General features: G+C 49.1%; 2 protein-coding genes across 5 annotated transcripts in view; both read left to right on the plus strand.

Annotated features, from left to right (window-relative positions):
* Nucleotides 1-20,837, plus strand: KHDRBS1 (KH RNA binding domain containing, signal transduction associated 1). 4 transcript variants are annotated; one of them, XR_005841595.2, is made up of 11 exons: nt 3-411; nt 6,119-6,246; nt 6,785-6,901; nt 7,933-8,079; nt 9,836-10,038; nt 10,848-11,067; nt 11,700-11,767; nt 12,056-12,114; nt 14,240-14,432; nt 17,001-17,061; nt 17,744-20,837. XR_005841595.2 is itself a non-coding variant. In NM_204230.2 (9 exons), exons 1-9 carry the CDS (start codon nt 84-86, stop codon nt 14,335-14,337), a joined length of 1,302 nt encoding a protein of 433 aa, NP_989561.2. In that variant the 5' UTR covers nt 1-83; the 3' UTR covers nt 14,338-15,523. The 4 variants fall into 4 exon arrangements, 2 of the variants coding, with proteins under 2 accessions (NP_989561.2, NP_001384255.2); XR_001469911.4 differs by having other exon boundaries at nt 20,079-20,837; NM_204230.2 differs by lacking the exons at nt 17,001-17,061; nt 17,744-20,837 and having other exon boundaries at nt 1-411; nt 9,836-9,972; nt 14,240-15,523.
* The window catches only part of TMEM39B (transmembrane protein 39B), an 11,286-nt gene continuing 7,247 nt past the window's right edge, over nt 17,005-21,043 (plus strand). Inside the window, exon 1 of the mRNA XM_025142994.3 lies at nt 17,005-17,061. The gene's annotated coding sequence lies outside the window, so the exon portion shown is untranslated. The remainder of the gene's footprint in view (nt 17,062-21,043) is intronic.

A 21,043-nucleotide genomic window follows, 5' to 3' on the forward strand; every position in this document is an offset into this window, starting at 1 on the left:
TCACTTCCGGCCCGAGCGCTGCGGCGGTCGGTGTGGCAGCGCCGTTCGGGCCCGTTCCGCTCCGCGCCCGCCCCTCCGCCCGCATGCAGCGCCGCGACGACTCCTCCGCCCGTATGGGCCGGGGGCCGGGGGGTCCCGGAGGCGCCCGCCAAGGGGGTCCCAATCCGCGGCGGTCTCCCCGAGGCGGGGGGGGCCGTGGGGCCGGGGCCCAGCAGCCACAGCCGCTGCTGACCGGCGGGGCGGCCGCCGGCTCCTCGGGCGCGCAGGGCCCCGCCGCCGCCAACCCCGCCCCGCTGCTGCCCGGGGGCGCCGTCAAGATGGAGCCCGAGAACAAATACCTGCCCGAGCTGATGGCCGAGAAGGACAGCCTGGACCCGTCCTTCACGCACGCCATGCAGCTCCTCAGCGCAGGTACCGCGGGGCTCGGCGGGGCGGGGCGGCTCCGGGGGGGGAACAGGGGCGGCCCCGGCCCTATTGCGGGGTGCCGAGCGCTGGGAATGGCTCTCTTTCACGCGGTGGGCTCGTGCCCAGTGTGAGGCGTGGGGCAGGTGAAGCCCGGAGCCGAAGGTTCGTTTTAAAGCGGCGTGCGGTGAGGTTGGCCGCTGTCATCCCCGGGGTGGGGGGGGGTCCGGAGGGGGCGGTCCGAGCTGAGATTTCCGTGAGCGGCTGCTCGAGTCCCCGTGAGGTACGTGTGTCGGGGTCTGCGATCTCTCTGATTTTCCACTCGGGTAATCCGTAGAGAGCTTGTTTCATGCTGCTGATGAGCCTCAATAGGGAATGGAAATGGCAGTCTTTGTTCTGTGCCCGGAGCAGCCTTCTCCTTCCTCATCGCCGCTGTCCAATCGCCTGCCGCCTCTCATTCCTCCCCATCTCCCCGTGCAGCTGCCGCTCCGCTCTCCGTGCCGTGCGGGGTGGGCTCAACCGCCTCTGATACCTGGCAATAAAATCAGAGCCTTCAGCATTTAATTCAGCACACTGACCTTCTGTCTCGGGAAGGTTGTTTTTCCCAGATAAGCAGGACAGCTGGAGCCTAAAAGCAGAGTCTGAACATTCCACGAGCTGCAGGGAGGTTCGCCGTACCCTGCTGGGGTTGAGAGGATAGGCACCGTAACAAGGTTGAAGTACTAATTAGGAATGTGGTCAACAGCTGTTTTTAATAAGTACAGCGGTTCTAGGAATAGGCGGTCACGTTGTGCTTATGTATCAATATTTACATGTGTAAAATATGGGAAATCTGTGTGCTTTGGCTCCTGGATGTGCACGCTTGGAGGTGCCATCCTCCTCTCACCCAGCACTGCAGTAGAGCGATGTCGGCTTTCTGACCTGTCATTGAGATGGCCAGTTCCGTTCCCAAATGTCAGTGACACCCACAGACCCCACAGTCAGCTTAAAGCAGGAACAGCTTAAAACAGTGGCTGCCACTTCGAGCTTAATATGCGTGCAGAGCCGAGCAGGTGGTGCCAGCACAGGGATACCAGCAGACTGAAGCAGCTCAGTGCTCCGCGCTCTGCCGTTTATCATTCTGCTTAGAAATGGCTTTTTAAGGTCTTTATGCTGCTGAATGTTGCCGTAGTCGTCGCAGCGCTCGAGGCTTTTTTAGTTCCTCCTTTAATGTGGGGAATAATTCTTAAGAATTGCTGTCTCCTGTTATGCAAATAGCTGAGGTACATCGTCATGGGTAACTTGGCATCACTTGTGGACATCCCGATCTAAATAAATCAGTTTTATAATCCGATTTGCCATCAATTTAATGTTTTTCATTAATAAAAGCATTTAGCCAGCTGATGCTCACAGCTCTGCAGTAATGCCTTCCAGTGACACGAAACCCAAGGAGTGTGCTAATTCCCAAAGAAAGAGCAGCATTCTCAGCCCACTTCACCCAGCTTTGTTTGCAGAGCAGTGTAACAAGGATTTATGAGTTTTCCCATTAATTTAGAATTTGCTGATAATAAGCTGCAGCTTTGTGAGATGTCACATTAGAAGAGCACCAGATGAGATGCTTCCTGCTTGCTTCGGGTATTTCGAAAATTGGGATTTTGGGGGAGCATTCACCAGCAGACCAAATGCAACCAGAGCAAGGAGCTGATGAAAGAATACCTGAAATAAAGTGCCTCCAAGCACAGCTTTGCACAGATGGCCGACTGTTCCCCAACTCGTCTGGGCTGCTCAGAATTTCTCCATTGCCATGGCAGCCCCTGGGGATGTCACGTCACATTGGAGGAGTTGCTGTAGAGCTTGCCTGAGAATTTGGGTCTGGGCCAAAGACTGTAGTGCATCCGTGCAGCACACCTTGAGCACAGTGATTTTCAGATCAAAAAAAAGAGAGGTTGTTGAATGTCTGCCGTATTCCTCCTCCTTTTTTCAGGAGTGCACGTTGCTTGTCCTGCCTCTTTCTGGAGGGAAACCACGGGGAGGTTTTTTGCACTGTAACTGAGACTTCTTGTTTAAAGTAGTGCCTAAAAGTAGCCTTAAAGTACCTTTGTAATTCTGGAGCTGTTTAGTGTTTCTGAAGAAAAATCAGCATTGTTTGGGATTGAGATGAAAGGCCATACAGTGATGTAATGCTGATCCTCAAACAATGTACTGTGTGATAAAACAGCAGTGAAGTGGGCAGACTGTGGGATTCAGTTACACAGCACCCTGAACAGACGTTGCAAACTGGGATTTTTGCACCTTGGAATACGAGGTTCCTCAGCCCCATGATTCAGGGTCTGCATGAGCTTCCTTTTCCATAGGAAGAAGAAAACCCCTTTTCCTCACTTTGATTCATGCTCTGCCTGCTGTGGGTGCTGACGTTCCGTGAGGCGCAGTGCTCTGCTTCCATGGACTGGGAGGTCGGGAGGCATCCAGCGCCGTGCCGGTCAGGTGGAGGTGTTTTCCATGTTCTTGCATTAATCTGAGCTATTTTCATTTCATGGAGAACCTCTCCTCAGACAGAGCTGGCATTTAATCTCTGGGCTTCCTGTGCTACATCAGTGAGCCACCTCTCCGCTCTGCTTGCACCTTACCTGTAGCATCTTGAGGGTCCTTTGTGTTCCCAGGAATGCGAGATGGTGAGGAGGGCAGAGCACAGGTGTGCTGCAGGTCCACGTTCAGTATGGTTTTGCTAGGGAAGAGCTTGGGCTGAGATCAGGAGTGGCACTGTGGCTGCTGAGCCTCCTTTGTGCAATGCAGCAGCATTACCAACCCCCCTTTACCTGCCCCGTAGGACTTCTTCTGAGACAAAGCAATCACTGCCCCACATGAAGTCCGGGAAGCCACTGCCACGCATGCGGCCAGCCTGCTGACATTCCCCGTGGCAAGAAGGTAACCTTCTGCTGCACCTCTGACACGGCCTTAAAAAATCAGCACTGAAATGAGGCATGCTTAATCCCTCGAGGTGTGCGTACGCTTCTGCTGCATATCAGTAAGTGGTCCAACAAAATGCTTCCTCTCATCGGCTCGTTCAGTACTGCTTCCAGTTGCACAGCTCGTGGGGCAGAGCACACCCGGAGCAGTGGGACACGTCACGGGTGCTGTGGGTCTGCTCCTTCCTCACACCTGTCTGAGGCTTGAGGTTCCTTCTGTGCTGTGAAGGAGACCGTGAGGCCACCTGCGTTGACCCGAAAAAGGAAAGCCAGAGAGCTTTGTGGGTTGCTTTTTGGGTCAGGGTTTTTTCTTCTCTCTGGCTTTGGGTTTCACTTGCAGAATTAGTGATGCTGGACCTGAGGCCTTTCTCAGCAAAGCTTTAACTGTTTGTTGCTGCCCCAGCCTCGTTCCCAGGCGTTGCTGCTGTTGCATCAGGCAGAGTAGGTTTTGCTGCGTGTTGTGGAGTGCAATTCTCTGCTTTTCAGACACTTATGTTTGATCACGTTGCTTTGGAAAGGCAGCCTAAGGGTGCTTTTATTCCTGCGTGTGTGTAGAAAGTCCTTTTTGTTAATATGCAGAATACTCTTACAAATATCCTTACTGGTTTTGAAGAACCAAAGCATTGGAGAGAGAATCCCACTGTACTGCAGGATTTAAAGCTGTGCTTAACCAGCACTGAGTGCTCTTTATGTTCCACGTCCTGATTCTCTGATGTGTTCTTCTAGCTGAAATTAAAAGGCTGTGCGTGAAGCTGACCCAGGCATCTCCTTGGTCTGCTTTATAGATTTGACAGAGCTCGAACTGCATTTGCATACTGTCCTCAGGAGATCATTTCTTTGCAAAGCAAAAATCAACTCATCTTCCTCAAAGCCAATTGTATCCCGTCTTTATTTTTTTAACCGAGGAGTCATGGTAACACTTGTGAGTGATCCAAAGAGCTGTTCCAAGCAGAAATCTGAAGAATTAGGCTTTTTTCATAATTATGCACTATAATGGCCAAGTTATATGGTTAGATCTCTAAACTAAGCATATATATGTATACATATATATAAAGCCCACATCCTCAGGGCTGCTGGAAGGTGCCAGGTGCCTCCATGCAGGCTGCACAACCATAATCTGCTGTGCCTGTCTGGGTTTGAAGTCTGGGAGTGTTACTGGGCAGACAATGTGCCAAGCATCTGATGGTACTCAGTCTTTGAAGGCTATAAACATGAACATTTAATGCAAAGCATATAGATGATGACGTGGACAGAAATTGCAGGAAACGTGAGATAGCGCGGCTGCCCCCTGCAAGTCCCAGTAACTGAGTAGGCTGTCCTGCAGCTCTCATCCAGTTCTGTGTGACCCTGTGAAAGTGTCTCTCTCCCCACCCCGAGATGTGAGAAGTTATATCTGGAGCACTTTGGACTCAGAGGAGATATTTATAGCTCCTGGGTTTGCTGGTGAAATAGCGTGCTGCAGCTTTAAGGAGGGGTCCTCACTCAGCATCCACAAATAATAAGGGGGGGGTGAAAATAACAAGGGGGGGTGGCAGTGTGAGCGACTGGGTGGAGGGCTGAACCAAGGAGTGCGTGGTGGTCCATCAGTACTTGGGGTTAATAGTGATGCACTGACTAAATCTGGGGGCACTTGAGATCTTGTTGTTGGCCATTAAATAAAACTCGGATGTGACCACAGCTCGGAAGAGAAAAAGCTCTGCTGCAGCCGGGGGGCTTTGGCAGAGCACTGAGGGTTTGCCTCCCTGGAAGGCAGGTGTGTCACAGCAGGGATGGCTGTGGGAGCCCTGAGGGTGGTCCTCGGTCTGCTGAGGTTCCACCTCCTGCTGTCTCAGTGCAAGTTTAATTTCCAGCCAGGTCAGAGGAGGTGCTGCGTGCTGCCTCCTAATTGATTGCCCTTAATGACCCACTTCCAGAAGGCGATGAGGCCTTTCCTCAGACTCCCCCAGGCTGCAGTGTGCCTCCACATCACAGCCCAGCCCCGTGCTTTTCCCTTTCCGGGCACCCACAACTCTTAGCATGCAATTAAAACTCAGAATCTTACTTTGACAGTCAGCATTTGTGGTTATGGTGGCTGAATCAGGTTGGGGCATCTCTAGGGCTCGTGTGTCCGGGGCTCACTGCTGGAAGCTGTGAATTGTTGGTGATAAAGGTGCATTCCTGGAGGGAGGAAACCAGTCCGAACTCCGGGCTGATGGAGGCTTCTGGTTATTAAGAATGTTGTCAACATAACTGGGATTCACAGTGTTGGCGCCTGCTGATGCCACTGCCTAAGTGACAGATTCAAAATAGTGCATCAGCTTTAAAAATGTGCCAAAGATTTGCCTGCTTTGCTGATGGCTGCTGCACTGAGGTGGAAGGATGCAGTGTGTGAGGTTGGGCTGAGTGCTGTGTGGGTCGGGGCTCTGCCATGGGAGCTGCACTCACACGGAGCCTGGGGACGGACAGCGGGAGGCACAGCACGAGTGATGCACAGAACTACTTAAGTTTCCTCCCCTGAGTGATGAGGTTATTGTAGGGCATTCCCTGCTGCTCTCATGTCCCGTTCATTGTCCTGCATTTGGCCTTCTGGGATCCTTAGGTGTGAAGGGAAGGAGAGGGGAGCCGGGCCAGCAGCTAGGCTGTCCTGTCAATCCAGATCCCATTCGTGCACATTAATCTGATCAATGTTCATATGTTGACTGAGAATGAGGGTGGTACGTCCTGGTACGATTCCAACGCTCAAATGATGCTTGTTTGAGGAATATAAGCAGCCCTATTTTTATCTTGTTTAGAAATTGAAAAAATTCAGAAGGGTGAAACAACAAAGAAGGATGAGGAAGAGAACTACCTGGATTTATTTTCTCACAAGAATATGAAACTGAAAGAACGAGTTCTGATACCTGTCAAACAGTACCCCAAGGTGAGGGCCAGAAAATAGCTTACTGAATCTCTGTGATTTGCTTGTTTTCTATGGATGTTATGGCTGAATGTTAGAGATAGTGGCTGTCAGTGTGTCAGCAGGAGTTATGCCAGTGTGCCGCTATCGCTGTGGAATTTTTCCTGTGCAAGCTTGCAGGATCTTATTTCTAATATATGGCATGTATTACATTTCTAGAATGTCTGGGGATAAAGCTAAATGGTGATGCGTAGCTGTGATGTTTCTTTACAACAGTAGACTCATATGCAGAGCTATGTGTTTTGCAGTTAAGACCACATTTAACTCTTAAGACTGCCTGTAAATCTGCCAGAGAGTAGCTGTTAGAACTCAGCTCGTTTTCCGTGAGTTAATTTCGCTTGATTTTCTGGTGGAGCATTTTAATTTGGAATTGCATTTTTCCTGTGTGTTTTTGGTCTAATTGTTTTTGGTGTGATTAAATTTGTAATCCAGGTTAACGTTAAGAGAAGCTTTTGTTAAGGTTACTCAATTTTGGAGCTAAATATCTCCTTTTTATTTACAGTTCAACTTTGTTGGAAAGATTTTGGGACCTCAAGGTAACACCATCAAGAGGCTTCAGGAGGAAACTGGTGCTAAGATCTCTGTGCTTGGGAAGGGTTCAATGCGAGATAAGGCAAAGGTAATGTCCCCCCCTTTGAAACCGTACGCACACATTAATGCCTTTCACTCTGTGAAAAGCAGATGTTCCCAAAGCATTTTATAAATCAGAATTGAAAAGCAAAGGCAGTAGGAAGTCACCTTTCTGAAATTGGTCTGTGCTTGCTGGGAGCATTCTCAATTGAGAGCGCAGTGTGATGGATGTTTTCTCCATAAGCGATACTTGCAGAAACCCGTCATCTTTTGATGTACTGCACCTCAGGTGTACAGATAGCTTATATGGAAGGTGATATACAAGGTCTTTAAAGTAAGAACCAATTCTACCTACTTGTTGAAAAGTCATTTGCTGAAGTAATACGTTTCCCCTTCAGAAAAAACCTCAGCATTTCCCATTTCCAGCGGTCCTCTCTGAGGTCTGTAAATTCTCATGGTTTACGGAAGACTTTGGAGCAGTGCATTGCTGGTGATCGTCAGTGAATCACGAGGAGCCAGAAGGCTTTCTGGGCAGAAAAAATGGATTTTTTTTTTATTTGCTTGCTCCTGAAATCGAGCTAACAATCAATCGGTGGGGCTGTAACTTCATTCCGCTCTTACTTCGGCAGCCTGAGTTTTTACACTCCAGTTTATTTATAGCTTCTTAAAGCCAGCTGAATAACGCAGGTATCCAAGAGCAGAATTAGAGCATGAGTGTTTGAGATACTAGACTTCACTTCTACTGTGAAGAACACCTCAGGCAGTAGGGGTTGTAGAACAGGAGAACATCACTTCCATGTGCTTAGTGGAAAAAGTGTCTGGCATCATTGCATTCACACTGATATCACAGTCACCTGGAAAGGCAGCTGTAAAAAGCTGGAGGGTACAGCCTTGCAGGTTGTGCTTGTGGCTTTTTGTAAAACTGTATACTCATATGCATAGGATGTTACCATGATCGATATGATCAGATACAGCTGAAATGCTTTTTAAGCCTACTAAGGCTTAGGAAACAGGAAAAGAAAAGCAGTTTTGGCTGCCTCTTGTTTAGTTTTAGGACTCTCTGATGCGCTTTTTTTTCAGGAGGAAGAGCTGCGTAAAGGGGGAGATCCTAAATATGCTCATCTAAATATGGATTTGCATGTCTTCATTGAAGTGTTTGGACCCCCTTGTGAAGCATATGCTCTGATGGCTCATGCCATGGAAGAGGTCAAGAAGTTCCTTGTCCCAGTATGTATACTGATGCTCCTTCCTTATTTAAGGGGGTCAATGTACAGTATTAATCTCAAAGTGGTACACTACCAGGGCAGTAGCACAACAAACTTGGAGTAGGTATTTCTTTCCAGTATTAGCTATGGACGCGGGATGGAGAGCTTGTCCAGCTCCATATGGCTGTGTTAGCAGGTGAATAATTGTCTGTGTCTGGCATGGAAGAGATTTCCATAGAATTGGTCAGATCAGAAGCTCTGTCCACAGAGGTGTTTGCTCTGACATGAGGGTGAGGAGGGTAGCTGCCCAGGAGCTTGGTAGTAGTGTACCTAGTGGTGTAGGTAGTTTCTGAGACACAGCTGCTAAATCAATATTTCTATGGCTTTAAATTGGTGAGATGCGAAGGGACCTCTTTTTGCTACTCAGGCATTTATATTTATACAACTGACATTTCATGTCTTTTGGGGGATTTCTTCTTCTGGTAAAGTTTCTGAGACCTTCATGTTCAACTTGATGTTAATCTTATGTTACATAATGCAACAAAGCTGGAGTATTGCCCCTAAGAATTGCAGAACCTGGAGGAGTCTCACATGCATTATTGAAATGGAGATATTGCTCACCAAATTGGGTAGAAAACAAAATGGGGATGAAGCACACAGTGCTCCCAGCTTCTGGCTAGCCCAGCCTGTGATTCAGAGCCCTAGCAGGCAGAGAGCTGAGGGCACACCAGCACCATGCTGTGCTGAGCTCGGCTGAGATGGGAGAGCTCAGATGTTCTGTATGAAACAAAAAGGGCGGGTGGAATCCAAGAGCTGTAGGTAGTGGGGAAGTGTGGCAGAGCTTATGGTGGCTGGGTGGTTTCTATGAGTCTGACACAGAGAGAGGACTGTGTGAAGAACCTTTGAAGGAAAGAGGTCCTCTTCAAGGAGACCCTTGGGTGTACAGAACTCTGCCTCACTAAGGCAAACGTGCAGCCTTGCTATTTAAAGTGTCTTATCTATCAGTGCCTTCAAATAATGTGTTAAACTTGTGAAAACTGACAGAGCAGTCACTATGGAAGCCAGCAGTGCTGTGAAGGCGCAGCTGGTAGGAGACTCCTTGCTTTGTGGAGTTGCCATGGCAGCGTGAAGATCCCCTCTGTGTGCTCGGGGAGGGGTGGGCTGCAAGGACCTCTGATGGCTCACCAGGGACTCGGCTAATTCCTGAAGCTGGATCCCCTGGGGTGATAAAAATGCACAGAGCAGAAGCATACTGTGTTCGTGAGACTGCGAGAAGACAGCCTGCATTTGCAAATTGGTATTTACTCTTTGTCAGGCTGCATCCTCTCCTGTTCCCTCAGCGTGTCAGGAACACAGCAGTATGCTGTTACATTATGTGGGCTCACTGCCACCTATCTGCCTTTAAATGGGAGTGTAAGGTGCTTGAGGGGAGATAGATCTTGCCTGACTTAACCTCTGAACTCTCCAACATTTGCAAATAAACCTTGCCAGTGTCCCTGGGGTGCTGAGTATCGGATGCCTCCAGAGCTCCCACAAGCAGGTCCTCTTCCCAGGGACCGTCTGCGGCACGCACACAAAGTCCTGTGCTCTTCTCAGCTGCTTTGGAGTAAGCTGGCATTTGTGTGCTGCTGCCTGCTGAGGAGATCCTAGCAAAACCAACCAGCAGGTTTTCATTTAGGACTGTTAGGTCATTTTTATTCTAGCACGGTGGCTTATGGTACCCTGGAGCAGAGACTCTAGTTAGCTGCTCTTTGGAGCTGACTCTCTCCCCTCTTTAGGATATGATGGATGATATCTGTCAGGAGCAATTCTTGGAGCTCTCCTATCTGAACGGCGTACCAGAGCCAACTCGTGGCCGAGGAGGCCCTGTGCGGGGAAGGGGAGCAGCTCCACCACCGCCTCCACCTGTTCCAAGGTACCTTTCCCAAAAACATGGACCTGGAAATGCTGCATCTTGCTCAGAGTGGTGCTGCGAGATCAGGTTAAGCTGCTTATTCTTGTACATCAGCTGTTGATTTTGACCTTGGCTTTCGGCCAAAGCTTTCTAGCCTTGTTTTGCAGGCTTGCTTTAGCAAGCTGACATCAAATATTCTGTATGTTTTGAGTTACAGTAGTTATAATCTAGCTCAATTGATGTCGTCTTTATTATTTTTGCTGTCTGAAATCATTAGCATCATAAAGTAAGCATTAAAAAATTGAAAGAATAGCTAGAAAATTGTTTTTTAAAAGATAAGTCGGCCTGCAAAATCATGTGCAGATGTTTTGTGTTTGCTTCTACAACCTCCAGCAGAATACATATTTTCAGTTTAAACTGACCTTCCTTTGAAAGTCACAGGGTAGTGTTATTCTGTCACTGCTGTCAAGGCGTGGAGATAAATTGGTGGTAACACTTGCTGTAGTTGCTTCACTACATCTTTCGCAGGGGCAGTCTTTACTTCTGTCTGACCGTTCATCCCAGAAGTGCCCCTGCTCCCCTCAGGGATGATTTTAGTGCTGGAGGTGTGGCAGTCATTGCTGGTCAGTGACAGAGGGCAGCTGAAAGGAGCTCTGAGAAACGCCTCTGCCGATGTTCCGTATTGGATTTGTTCCTGCACAGTAACGCAGTGCTGTTCCCATCCCAGAAGAGTTTTTTTTAAGTGATGCAATACAATATCAACAATTCATTCTTGACAAATAATCCATAGCTTAACGAATGGTAACCAAATTTATTTATCAAGCGATCGTGTTGTAAGGTTGCAGTAAGCAGCTGTACAGCAGTAGCAGCTCACAGCCGTTCTCCTCTCCTTCCAGGGGGCGCGGTGTTGGTCCTCCCCCTCCGCCGCCTCCTCCCCGGGGGGCCCTGGTGCGAGGAGCCCCGGTGCGGGGTGCCATTGCCAGGGGAGCAGCTGTAGCCCGCGGGGTGCCTCCCCCCCCAGCAGTCCGGGGTGCTCCGGCACCCAGAGCACGTGCGGCCGGCATCCAGCGGATACCTCTTCCTCCTCCTCCCGCGCCAGAAACCTACGAGGAATACGTAAGGAGCTATCTGCCCTTGGGTGTTGTTCCACCTAGCTGGTCATGTGTTAGCTATTGGACGTTCTGGACGTAAAGGCTACAACCATGAGTGCTGCAGTGAAGCAGTGAGCAGTAGTGCAAACGCTGGTGTGGTGCTGGGCGACCTGCTCTGCCTGCTTCAAAAGGGGCCGCTAGTGTCAGAAATAGCATGAAACTGAGATGTGCCCAGCACCGTTTTTGGGGAACTGTCACAAATAAGACAACTTTAAAAATCCTGTCCTTCATCTCAGTAGAACTTCTGATGCCAGGACTGTTTTTTGTCTATCTGTAAATCTGTGTATTGGATATCACAGTTACAGACCTCCCAAGGCATGGATTTGTACTGTAGACAAGCTGTAGCCTTGGACATGTAAGTCACTTTCTAATCCATTAATTGTAAAGATCAGTGTGGTTCATTCCTTGCCAGCCAAAGCACACGAGCAGCTTTTAGCTGCCCACTCTTGTTTGCTGCTCAATCTCTTCCCTGTGGCAGGCAGGGACTCATGAGCTGCTCCAAAAACTCCTGTAACCTGAATTCACTTTTGCTGCTACCTTTGGTCAGTCATTAACCTTTCATCTTTCCATTAACGCCATTTGTGTCATCCATTTCAGGGTTATGATGATGCATATGCAGACCAGAGCTATGAGGGCTACGAAGGCTACTACAGCCAGGGCCAAGGGTAAGTCTCCCACCTGTTACTGGGAAAATCGTGCATGATCTTTTTTCTTTTAAGAGAATAGAAACACTTATGTCGGAGTGTGAGCTGTAGGGAAAGTGCCCTCTTCTGCTGTAATCCTGGAGTCCCTGGGAAATAACCTTGGGAGTGTCCCAGTGTTGTTGACAGATCTGTCGGAGCAGCGAACGCAGACCATGGCCACGAAGAGCACAGATGCCCCGTATTGCTCAGGTGTTTGTGCAGGTTGTGTCAGTTCAGCATTGTGTGTAACCAGCATAATTACTCTTCCAGGGACACAGAATACTATGATTATGGACACGGGGAGGCACAGGAAACCTATGAAGCTTATGGTATGTCTGGCAATCCTGTTCTTTTTGTAGGGAAGGGGCTGCACGTAGCTGGGAGCTGCCTGCACATAGCAGCTGTATGTGGTTCTTGTAGTGGGTCAGCTGTTCCCCAGTGCTGCTCCACTCTCTGAGCAGAAACTTGTGACACTGAGGAGGACCTCAAATAGTTTTCACGGTAGAATATTTTTACTTTACAAATTACCCAGATCGGAGCAACTGAAGGCATTATGTGCTTTTTAGATTCTTATCTAGCTCCGTTGTCTGAAAGGTGATGAAAAATTCCATTTTTAACTATGGAAATATCTTTCCATTTCCTGGTAGCTTTAGAGTATTTTAAGAGCTATGGATTTCCACCCACAGCACTACTTCTGCTGCAGTCTGGTTTCATGAATTATATTTTGTTGAGCTGCATGAATGCATGGCTCCATCTGCTTCCTTATCCTCAAAACCCTTCCAGCTGACACTGCCTGCACTACACATTTGCTTTAAAAATGGTTTTAAATGTCATATTAAGGCCTCTCTCTTGACTGGGTGCAAAAATGTTGTTTGATATGACTTGCAGGTAGTCCATGAAGTTTGGCTAATGTGCATTACCTAAGGCCATCAACTTAGGCTAGACTGAGGAGTGTGGGAGGCCAATTTCAGCACAGCTATGTAAATCACAGACTGTTGAAAGCTATAGGCCTTCTATTTGAGGTGTTGGCAATAAAGGATTAGGTAACTGCGTTGTTGTTTTTTAAGCTAGTTCAGATATCTGAGCTTATGAGCAGCATCTGCATATGGCAATAAGAAAGACTCATTTTCCTTTCTCTGTAAGCAGTGAAAGGCTCACAGTGAGCTGCTTAGTGGTGTGGAAATACGCTGTATTGAAGGCAGTGCCTGCAGCAAAGCATCCATCAGTCGCCTGAGGGTGTGAGCGAACTGAGCTGGTGATGGTAACGACCAGCATAGAGAGGCTGCTGGTATGATCAGAAACAGGGAATCCCTCCACCCTGCTGTTGCTGGGAGCTGTGAGCAGAGCCAGACCTGCCTCTGGGTGTGCCCTGGGCGTGAGCTGGGAGAATGGCAAATTCAGGTATTTATCAGGGCTGCTTTTCCAGTCTGAGGTGGGTGTGAATAGACAGCTGCTGTCAGCAGTGCTGGGTATCTCCGTGCCTCTGTGCAGAGTGGCTCTGGGATGGCTTGGGTTGCTGCCTGTGTCAGTCATGCAGCACAAAGAGGCTTTTGTGCCTCCTGCTTGGTAGGAGAGCGGTGTTGTCTGGGGTATGAAGGCCAAAACGCTCGTTGTACACTTGGCATGAAGTTGCCACAGTTAATCTGTTTATCCACAGTAATTTCCTTTGGTCTCTGCTTTCATGAAAACAAAATCAGAAGAATAAATTGTCAAGCCAGGCTGGAGACTTGTGAAAATCAGAGCATGTTCCACGGCAGCAGGAATAGTGGCTGGCTGGCCTCGGGGGTCGGGAGGCTGCTTTGGTGGAGTGGGGACTGCAGAGAGCGGCAGGCATGCCAGTATGGATATTACAAGCACTGAATTGAAAGCTGAGCTTTGTTGTTTGGGGCTTGAGGCAGCTCGGGAACAGTGGGGTGCAAACTCTGTTTGCTTCAGTGGCGGTTGTGCGTGGCAGAAGTTGGTGGCTGTCCTGCCTGGTGCGTTGTCCCTGCAGTGCTGGCACAGGAATGCAGATCTGCAGCCGAGCAGATGCTGCACCCCCCATGGCTGCAAATGGCCCCTGATTTGGGCATGTTTTGGCACAAGAAAGCCCAGCCTGGTGCTCCGGGAGGAGGAACACGACCTGCAGCCATGTTGGGCCTGGAGGTCGGTGCTGACGGCCGAGAGGCTGCCGGGCTTGTGTGGGGCCGGCTGCCAAGGCTGCCTTGAGAGCTGGCTGCAGCTCTGCTGAAATTAATTACTCGTAAAAGGCACCGGGTTTGTCCAAGCCCGGGCTGAGCAGGGAATCCTGGCCCAGCAGCTTTTCCCAAAACGATGTTCTGCAAAAGAGATTTCTGTAGGACTGGGGGGGATTTGGGGTACATCGCATCAGCCCCACGCAGATCCCTGTTGGGATCAGCCCCGCCAGGCCCTGAGCTCGCTGCCAGCACTGATTTATCGCTCTCTTTTCTGCAGGCCAAGATGACTGGAATGGTACCAGGCCCTCCCTGAAGGCCCCACCAGCCCGGCCGGTGAAGGGCGCCTACAGAGAGCACCCATACGGACGTTACTAAAAACAAAATGAGGGAAAAATAGCAGTTATGAGCAAACAGTTGTTACTGATTCTTGTATCTCCCAGGATTCCTGTTGCTTTGCCCACACCAGACAAGTAATTGTCTAACTGTTTTTCTTCGTGGCCCTTTTTCTCCCACTCCATCCTCACCCTGCATTCTGGCTTCTGTACGTAGTATTTTAAAATGAGTTAAATAGACGTAGAGCACCAATTTTAATTTCTTTTGAGTGTGTAGATTGCTTTTCTTTCTTTGTTGTTTAGATAAATAAAACTGTACCTTTTTCATAAAAAAAAGAAGTTTAAAATGTTAGTTTCAAAAGTGACATGCTTGCTTAGCAGATACGAAAGTAAGGTTTTGTTAACCTTTAAGTTCGGTTTTAAGGAACCCATAAAAGGTGTAGTTGCAGAATCCCAAAGTAGGCTACATTTCAAAATTCAGGGCTGTTTTTAAGAACTAAAATCATAATGTAACGGTAGTGGCTGCCACCGTTTAGAAGTAACCTCAGACGTCAAACTGTCCTTAAAAGCAGATTGCTGGTGAATCTTAAGTTTAAATTTTAATACGAAGGATCCTCAAGCAAATTAAATAGCATTTTTTTAAAAGGAAATTGACCTAAAAGGAAAAAAAAAAAAATTAGGTGTGTAAAATTGACTTTCCTGATGTGGGTTTTGAAATCTAGCCCCAAACATGCGGTGTTGAGAGATGCTTGGGAAGTGCTGTCCCACTGCCAGGGGGTCGTGGTTCGGTCCTGGATGGAGAACTTACGAGAGGGAAACAAATTAAAGCATGGCTCTAATTGCCCAATGTTTGCTATTAGAGAACAGAGTGTTAAGTGAATAGGTCTGAATTCTATAAAATTACAGTCTTCTCATTTTTTCTAGCATTGGGGGCATATAATACAGTGCAAGCTTAAAACTGACCAAACGATCAGTATTAGCAATCCCATTAACTTGTTCAAGTGCATCTCAACACAGCTCTGCATAAAAAGGGACGCTGCAGCTGAAAAAATGAGGACAATTTTCACTTTGTACATAGGTTAAAGTCCTAATGGGATTTGTACACGGTCCTCCCACTTGGCTCTCGAAGATTAAATGCTACATGTGTAAGTCTGCCTAAATAGGTAGCTAAAACTTGTCAACATGTCTGCCGCAGTTTGTCAATAAAGTTTAGTCCTTTTTTAATCAAAGTAAATGTGATGAATTGTCATTTTTTTGTTGAGCAGTAAAATAGCTGTTCTTTTTTTTTTCAAATAACTTTAAATTAATGCTAAAGCTAATTGTCTTTTTAAAAGATGGAGACATTCTAAAAGTGGTGGGGTTTTTTTTGCAATTCTTACCAAAAGTTTATCAAGTTCATTGAACCAGCTTAATTTAAAGGGGAAAAAAAAGGGAAAAATCTTGTTTTTCACCCCCTGGAAGTTCTTTGAAAGCAGTTTGATCCTGGGCTGTGGCAGCAAGCTGACTTCTGTCTGCTGGAAAGTGGTTATGGTGCTCTGCTGCATTACTGATTCAGATTGCAGGTGGCCTCAGAGTAAGGCAGGCTGCAGGCTCCAGGCTGAGTCTGAGATGGCTGCTTTAAAAGTAACGTGACAAAGCGAATGCTGAGAAATGCGAGGAGGGAGCTTGCTTTCTGTGCATGTAAACTCCCCCCACTTGGCTGGGATGGTGCCTTTCCTACTCGAAGGCAGCCTTTACTCGGAAAGCCACTTACAAAGTATCCCTGTTTGAGAAGGGTGCTGCAGTCGCTCCTCGTATCCTTCCCAAGGGTGTGTGTGTATTTCTGTGTATATACATATAAACATTTAAACCTTCTCAGAGAGACATGACAAACTGTTTGTGTTTCCCAATGCAAGGCGATCTGGCATCGTAGGGGGAGAGAATAAAACTGCTCGGGGGTGAAAAATAGAGCATCAGGAAGCAAACTGCTCGTAGCAGTGCATGACTGAGGGGAGTACTTTAAAACAAACAAGTTGTATTTGTAGATTGTTATTAAAGTGTAAATAACTGAATTTTCAACAATGGTTTGGAGTCAGCTTTCAGGGCATAATGTCTTGCTTGATGAAAAGATCACCCTATGCCCCCCTTTTAAAGGAAAATTATCGCAGGAGAATCAGGATGTGTAAAGCTAACATGCATCGCAAAACCCAAAAGGTAACCTAAATGTCTGATTTTAATAGCACATTTCTCTTTTACATAAACTGTGACGGCAACTTGCATAAACTTTATTGAGACAATTCTTCCAGTGTTAATTTTAATGTAAAAAATGTGCACACACACAAAAAAAAATGTTTAAAATAAACATTAAAAAAAAAAACCAACCGACCAACCACGTGGTAATGCATAATTAGCAATAACTTTAACACTGTGCCCTTTGAAAATGCACTGTAATGTAACGTGGGCAAAGAGGAATCGGCGAGCTTAAATACCAAAAGATGTAAAATGAGAACGGATGTAGATAGTGCTGCTGCTGCCAAAACATTCTGCTCAGTTATTTCCAAACGTGAAGCGATGGCCCTTTGTAGACCCCACTATTGATACCCACTGTGAAATGTTCCGAGCTCAGCTTAAGTTGCATGTTTTCCTTCCTGTGTAATTGCATGCAGGACTCTGTTCTGTTGCTTTGTGCTCACGTTGAGGATTCTGACGGGTGCCTTCAATTTGCAGGAGCGCAGAGCGGCTGGCGGCGGAGCGAGGGCTGGAGGCAGGAAGGGGCAGCGCGCACTGGGTGAGTGCTTATTTTTGCAACTTACTGCAAGCTATGAGCATGTTCTGTGTGGGCAGAGAGGGCGGCACCATCTGAGCTGTTAAATTGGAGCCGTTCTTTACAGACCCACAAATAAATCGGTGCTGCCGAAGGCCACCACCACCAGTGACGCCCCTGCGGAGGTCACAGAATGGAGGGGGCTTTGCTGGGTGCGTGCTTACAGCTCTCCCACTGAGATCCCATGGAGAAGGAAAGGAGGCTTGGTGGGTCTGAGGAAAGGGCATCGGGATAAGACCTGTTTCTTGGAGCTGGTTCCTGGCTGAGATGCTGGCTTTCATGCGGGCGCTCACAGCCGCAAGGTAGCACTGAAGTTGTTGTTACCCCGTGCTCTAGAAATAGAGCAGCCCAAGGGGGAATGTGTAGAAATGCAGTGATATCATAGAACCGTGGAATGGTTGGGTTGGAAGGGACCTTACAGCCCAGGCAGTCCCAACCCCTGCTGTGGACTGGCTGCCCAGGGCCCCTCCGTGGATGGGGCACCCACAGCTCTGGGCAGCACCTCTGGGGTCTCACTGCCCTCTAGGGAGAGAGTTTCCTCTTCACGTCTCACCTAAATCTCCACTCTTTAAAGCCTTTCTCCCTTGTCCTATTGATATCATGCCATGTACACGTCGCTCTCCCCCCAGTTTATGAACTCCCCCAGTTTATGAGCTCCCCCAGGTACCGGGCACTGTCACCGCTCACCGGTGATACCGGGTTGGGACGAGCCCAGCGCGGAGCCCCGGCACCCGTGGGTCGCCTTTGGGCGCTGGTACCGCTCGGCAGCGGTGGTGATGGGGCTCCCTCTGCTGGTTGCTGAGGCCGCCGTGATTTGTTCTGCAAACGCCTTCATAACGCAGCACGTGCGTGCAGACCGTGCGGGGCTGCGGCGGGGGGCGCAGCGCTCCGGCAGCACGCGGCGCTGACCTCGCGCAGCAAGGACGCGTCTCCCCTGCGGCACCAAAGGCGGCAGCCCTGAGCGCGTCCTCTGGGGACAGCCGGTTGGTTTCTCTAATATCTCGAGATCGCTGGAAGGCTGAGCTCCAGAAATCGGAGAACAAAGAAATAAACCTTTGTGCTGCCGGAGAAGTATAACGGCTTCAAAAGGCTGCTGTGCAAAGCCCCGGGAGCAGGACGTAGAAGGACATAAGACTTATTTTATATGGAAATGCAGAGCTACCCAACGAGCTTCTCCTAAGAGCATTAGGAACAAGAAAATGGCTATATGTGGAAATGGTGCAGCGGAATGAGATTACCCTCAATTCTTTGCCTTTAACTTGGAAATTGGAGCTGTAATTCTGTTAGGGAGAGGCATCGCATCTGGAACTCGGGGGCCTGTTTGTGTAATGCATCTCCATTACAACGTAACTGGAACATCACTTTACGTGGTGGTGTTCCAATCTTTGCCATTTCTTTCTTAATAGGCACAACTTTTATGTCAAGTGGAAAAGATTTGATAGAGATCATCTATTATGATGCAGTTTTTTACCAGTAGGAGTGGATCTTGTGGCACTGCCTTTGGAGCTGTACAGCTTGCTTTGCATCACATTTATTGCATGTTTATGTGAAAATGTTGAATGTTATGGGGGAATGTAAATCTTAATATATTGAAAATAACTGCATATGCTAAAAATATTTCAAAAACATGTTCTGCACCAGATAGCTTCCTCCCTCTCAAAGCAGCACTACGTGCAGATTGTAGCCTGGAGTCTGCAGGAGCTAAATGGAGATCCCAAAATAGCCTTCAGCATCGGATGTGTCTCTGAGATGCTCTAATGAGCCACGCTCCGGGGTGATGCAGGGCTCACAGAGATATGTGAGGGTGGAGATCCCTCGGAGTGCTGAAGGCTGAGTCACCCAATAACCATCCCTTTTGTGCTGACAGCCACCGGAGGTGGTACTTATTCTGCTGGCTGTTAGCAAACAAGTGCAGGTGACGTTTCACCTCCGGACTTGCCCATAGAACTAATCCACATCTCATTATTTGTGGGATGGTGGTAAAAGATAAAAGCCCCCACCTACGTGGTACTGCATAGCATAACATACACAGCAGTCACATCTCCCCTGTGGAAGTGTTTCCCAGCAGCGCTGTTCTCAGGCTTGGCTTTAGGAGCACCCTCTGCTGCAGAGCACTCCCTGCTCAGCAGCCCATCCCCTCTGAATCCTGCTCTGGGGGGCTGCTGCTGGTCCAGCACTTGGTACCAGTGCTCAGACTGCCCTGCTTGGAGGCGGTACACAGCCGGACTTTGTCCTCCTGCAGTGGGATGTCACCACGTGTGGTGGCTCCCAGCACTGAGCAGCAGCTGAGCTCCAGCTGGGACTGCAGAGATGTCCCGAGCAGTTTTTCCTGGAAGGAGGCTGTTGTACTGTGTGTATTCCTTACCCCTGGTTTCAAGTTGCTGTTTAGATTATTAGATAAAGCAAATGACTGTGAGCTTCCTTTTATAATTTACTGATTTAACTTAGTATGGCCCTCTGTAAAACTCCGTATTTGGCAAGTTGGATCCAGCTGAGGTTTAGGAGCACAGCTGCATTCCCTGCTTGGCTCTTAGAGCAGATGAATCTTTTTGCACAGAATGAGTTTTCAAATTAGTATGAGAGCATCTGTCATGGACAGAGCCAAGAAAAGCAATTGAGATGTGCACCTCTTCCTTCCTTGCCCCATACCGCTGCTCCTGAAGAGCCCGTGTGGGCGGGGGGCAGCTGGCACAGACCCCAGGGGAGGGCAGCAGCTGTGCCCGTCTGCTGGGAGCTGAGCAGAGCAGGAGGTGCCGTTAGCACAGCCCTGCCATGAGGGCTGTTGTGAGTACAGATGGTGCTTTTAGGGAGTAAGGCACAGCTTAGGGAAATCCTGCCTTAACTGAGAAACCTTCAGCATCTCGAGTGAGGTGTTGGACACAAGCCCTGTTGGTAAGCTTTGAGGGGGAGGAATTTCTGCAGCCAGTCAGGGCCTGCGGGAACTGCCAGCTCCAACGTGGATATCATTCCTCTTTACTCAGGAAGCTCAGATCCCGAGAGCACAGAGCAGAACCCTTTGCTGTCATTGCTCAGCTGAGCCCCGTGTTCCAATTGAAATGTTTGTTTCCACGCTCACTTTGCTCCTTCTGCGCTGCGGGACGGAGGTCGGATGCGTTGCTTTCAGGTGGTGAAGGACCGTGGTCCAGGAGCCCCGTGCTTTACTGCGAGTTGGAAGAAGCCGAGTGCCAGCTCTGCTGAATGCCAGAGCTCCTTCAGCTGCCTCCAGAGCTGGAGAGAGGCAGCACTGAAGCACAGCCTTCCCCATGGAGCTGTTGCTGCTGGCTCTGGAACCAAGCACGAGCAAAGGCGTGCCTGCAGTGTTCCACCCTGACCTGCTCCTGTAGAGCACCAGTGCTGCTGCTGGGCTGGAGGACGTGGTTCTGCCCCAGGTGCCGGGATGCTGCTGGGCTTCGGTGCACAGGTTCCAAAACCAATAAGGAACGGAAGAACGCTCCAATGAAGGGCTGTTCATTTTAGAAGAGGCTTTGCCTGCAGGCTGGGCAGGGGCAGCAGGCAGGATTGTGTACTGCTCCATCTGAGCCATAGCCTGAGCTGCCCGCAGGTTGGGGAGTTCAGCGCAGAGCGCTGCAGGTGGCCGGCGGAGGCGGTGAGCGGTGATCGAGGTACTCGTGGAGTCGAGATGACGTGTATGGGAAGCTGGCACGCTGTGACACAGCCGGCGTTTAGCTGATGTTGTCATTCCTTAATAAAGACTGCACACGGATCTTTTGGCTTCCAAACACGTGAGGTGGTGCTGTTTCTCTCCCCGCTGCGGCGCTGCTGCCTGTCAGGGCTGTTACGGGGATCCACGTGCCGGGGGTGGAAGGCGGGCTCGCGCTGGGGCGGGGTGTCACGGGGCTCGGGACAGCGCGGCGGTTCCGTACGGCTTTCTGAGCGCCGTGACAGAGCTGCGTCACCGCACGGACGGGGGCGGCTCTCAGTCCCG

This window comes from Gallus gallus, chromosome 23 (assembly GCF_016699485.2).
Source record: "Gallus gallus isolate bGalGal1 chromosome 23, bGalGal1.mat.broiler.GRCg7b, whole genome shotgun sequence".
NCBI lineage: Eukaryota > Metazoa > Chordata > Aves > Galliformes > Phasianidae > Gallus > Gallus gallus.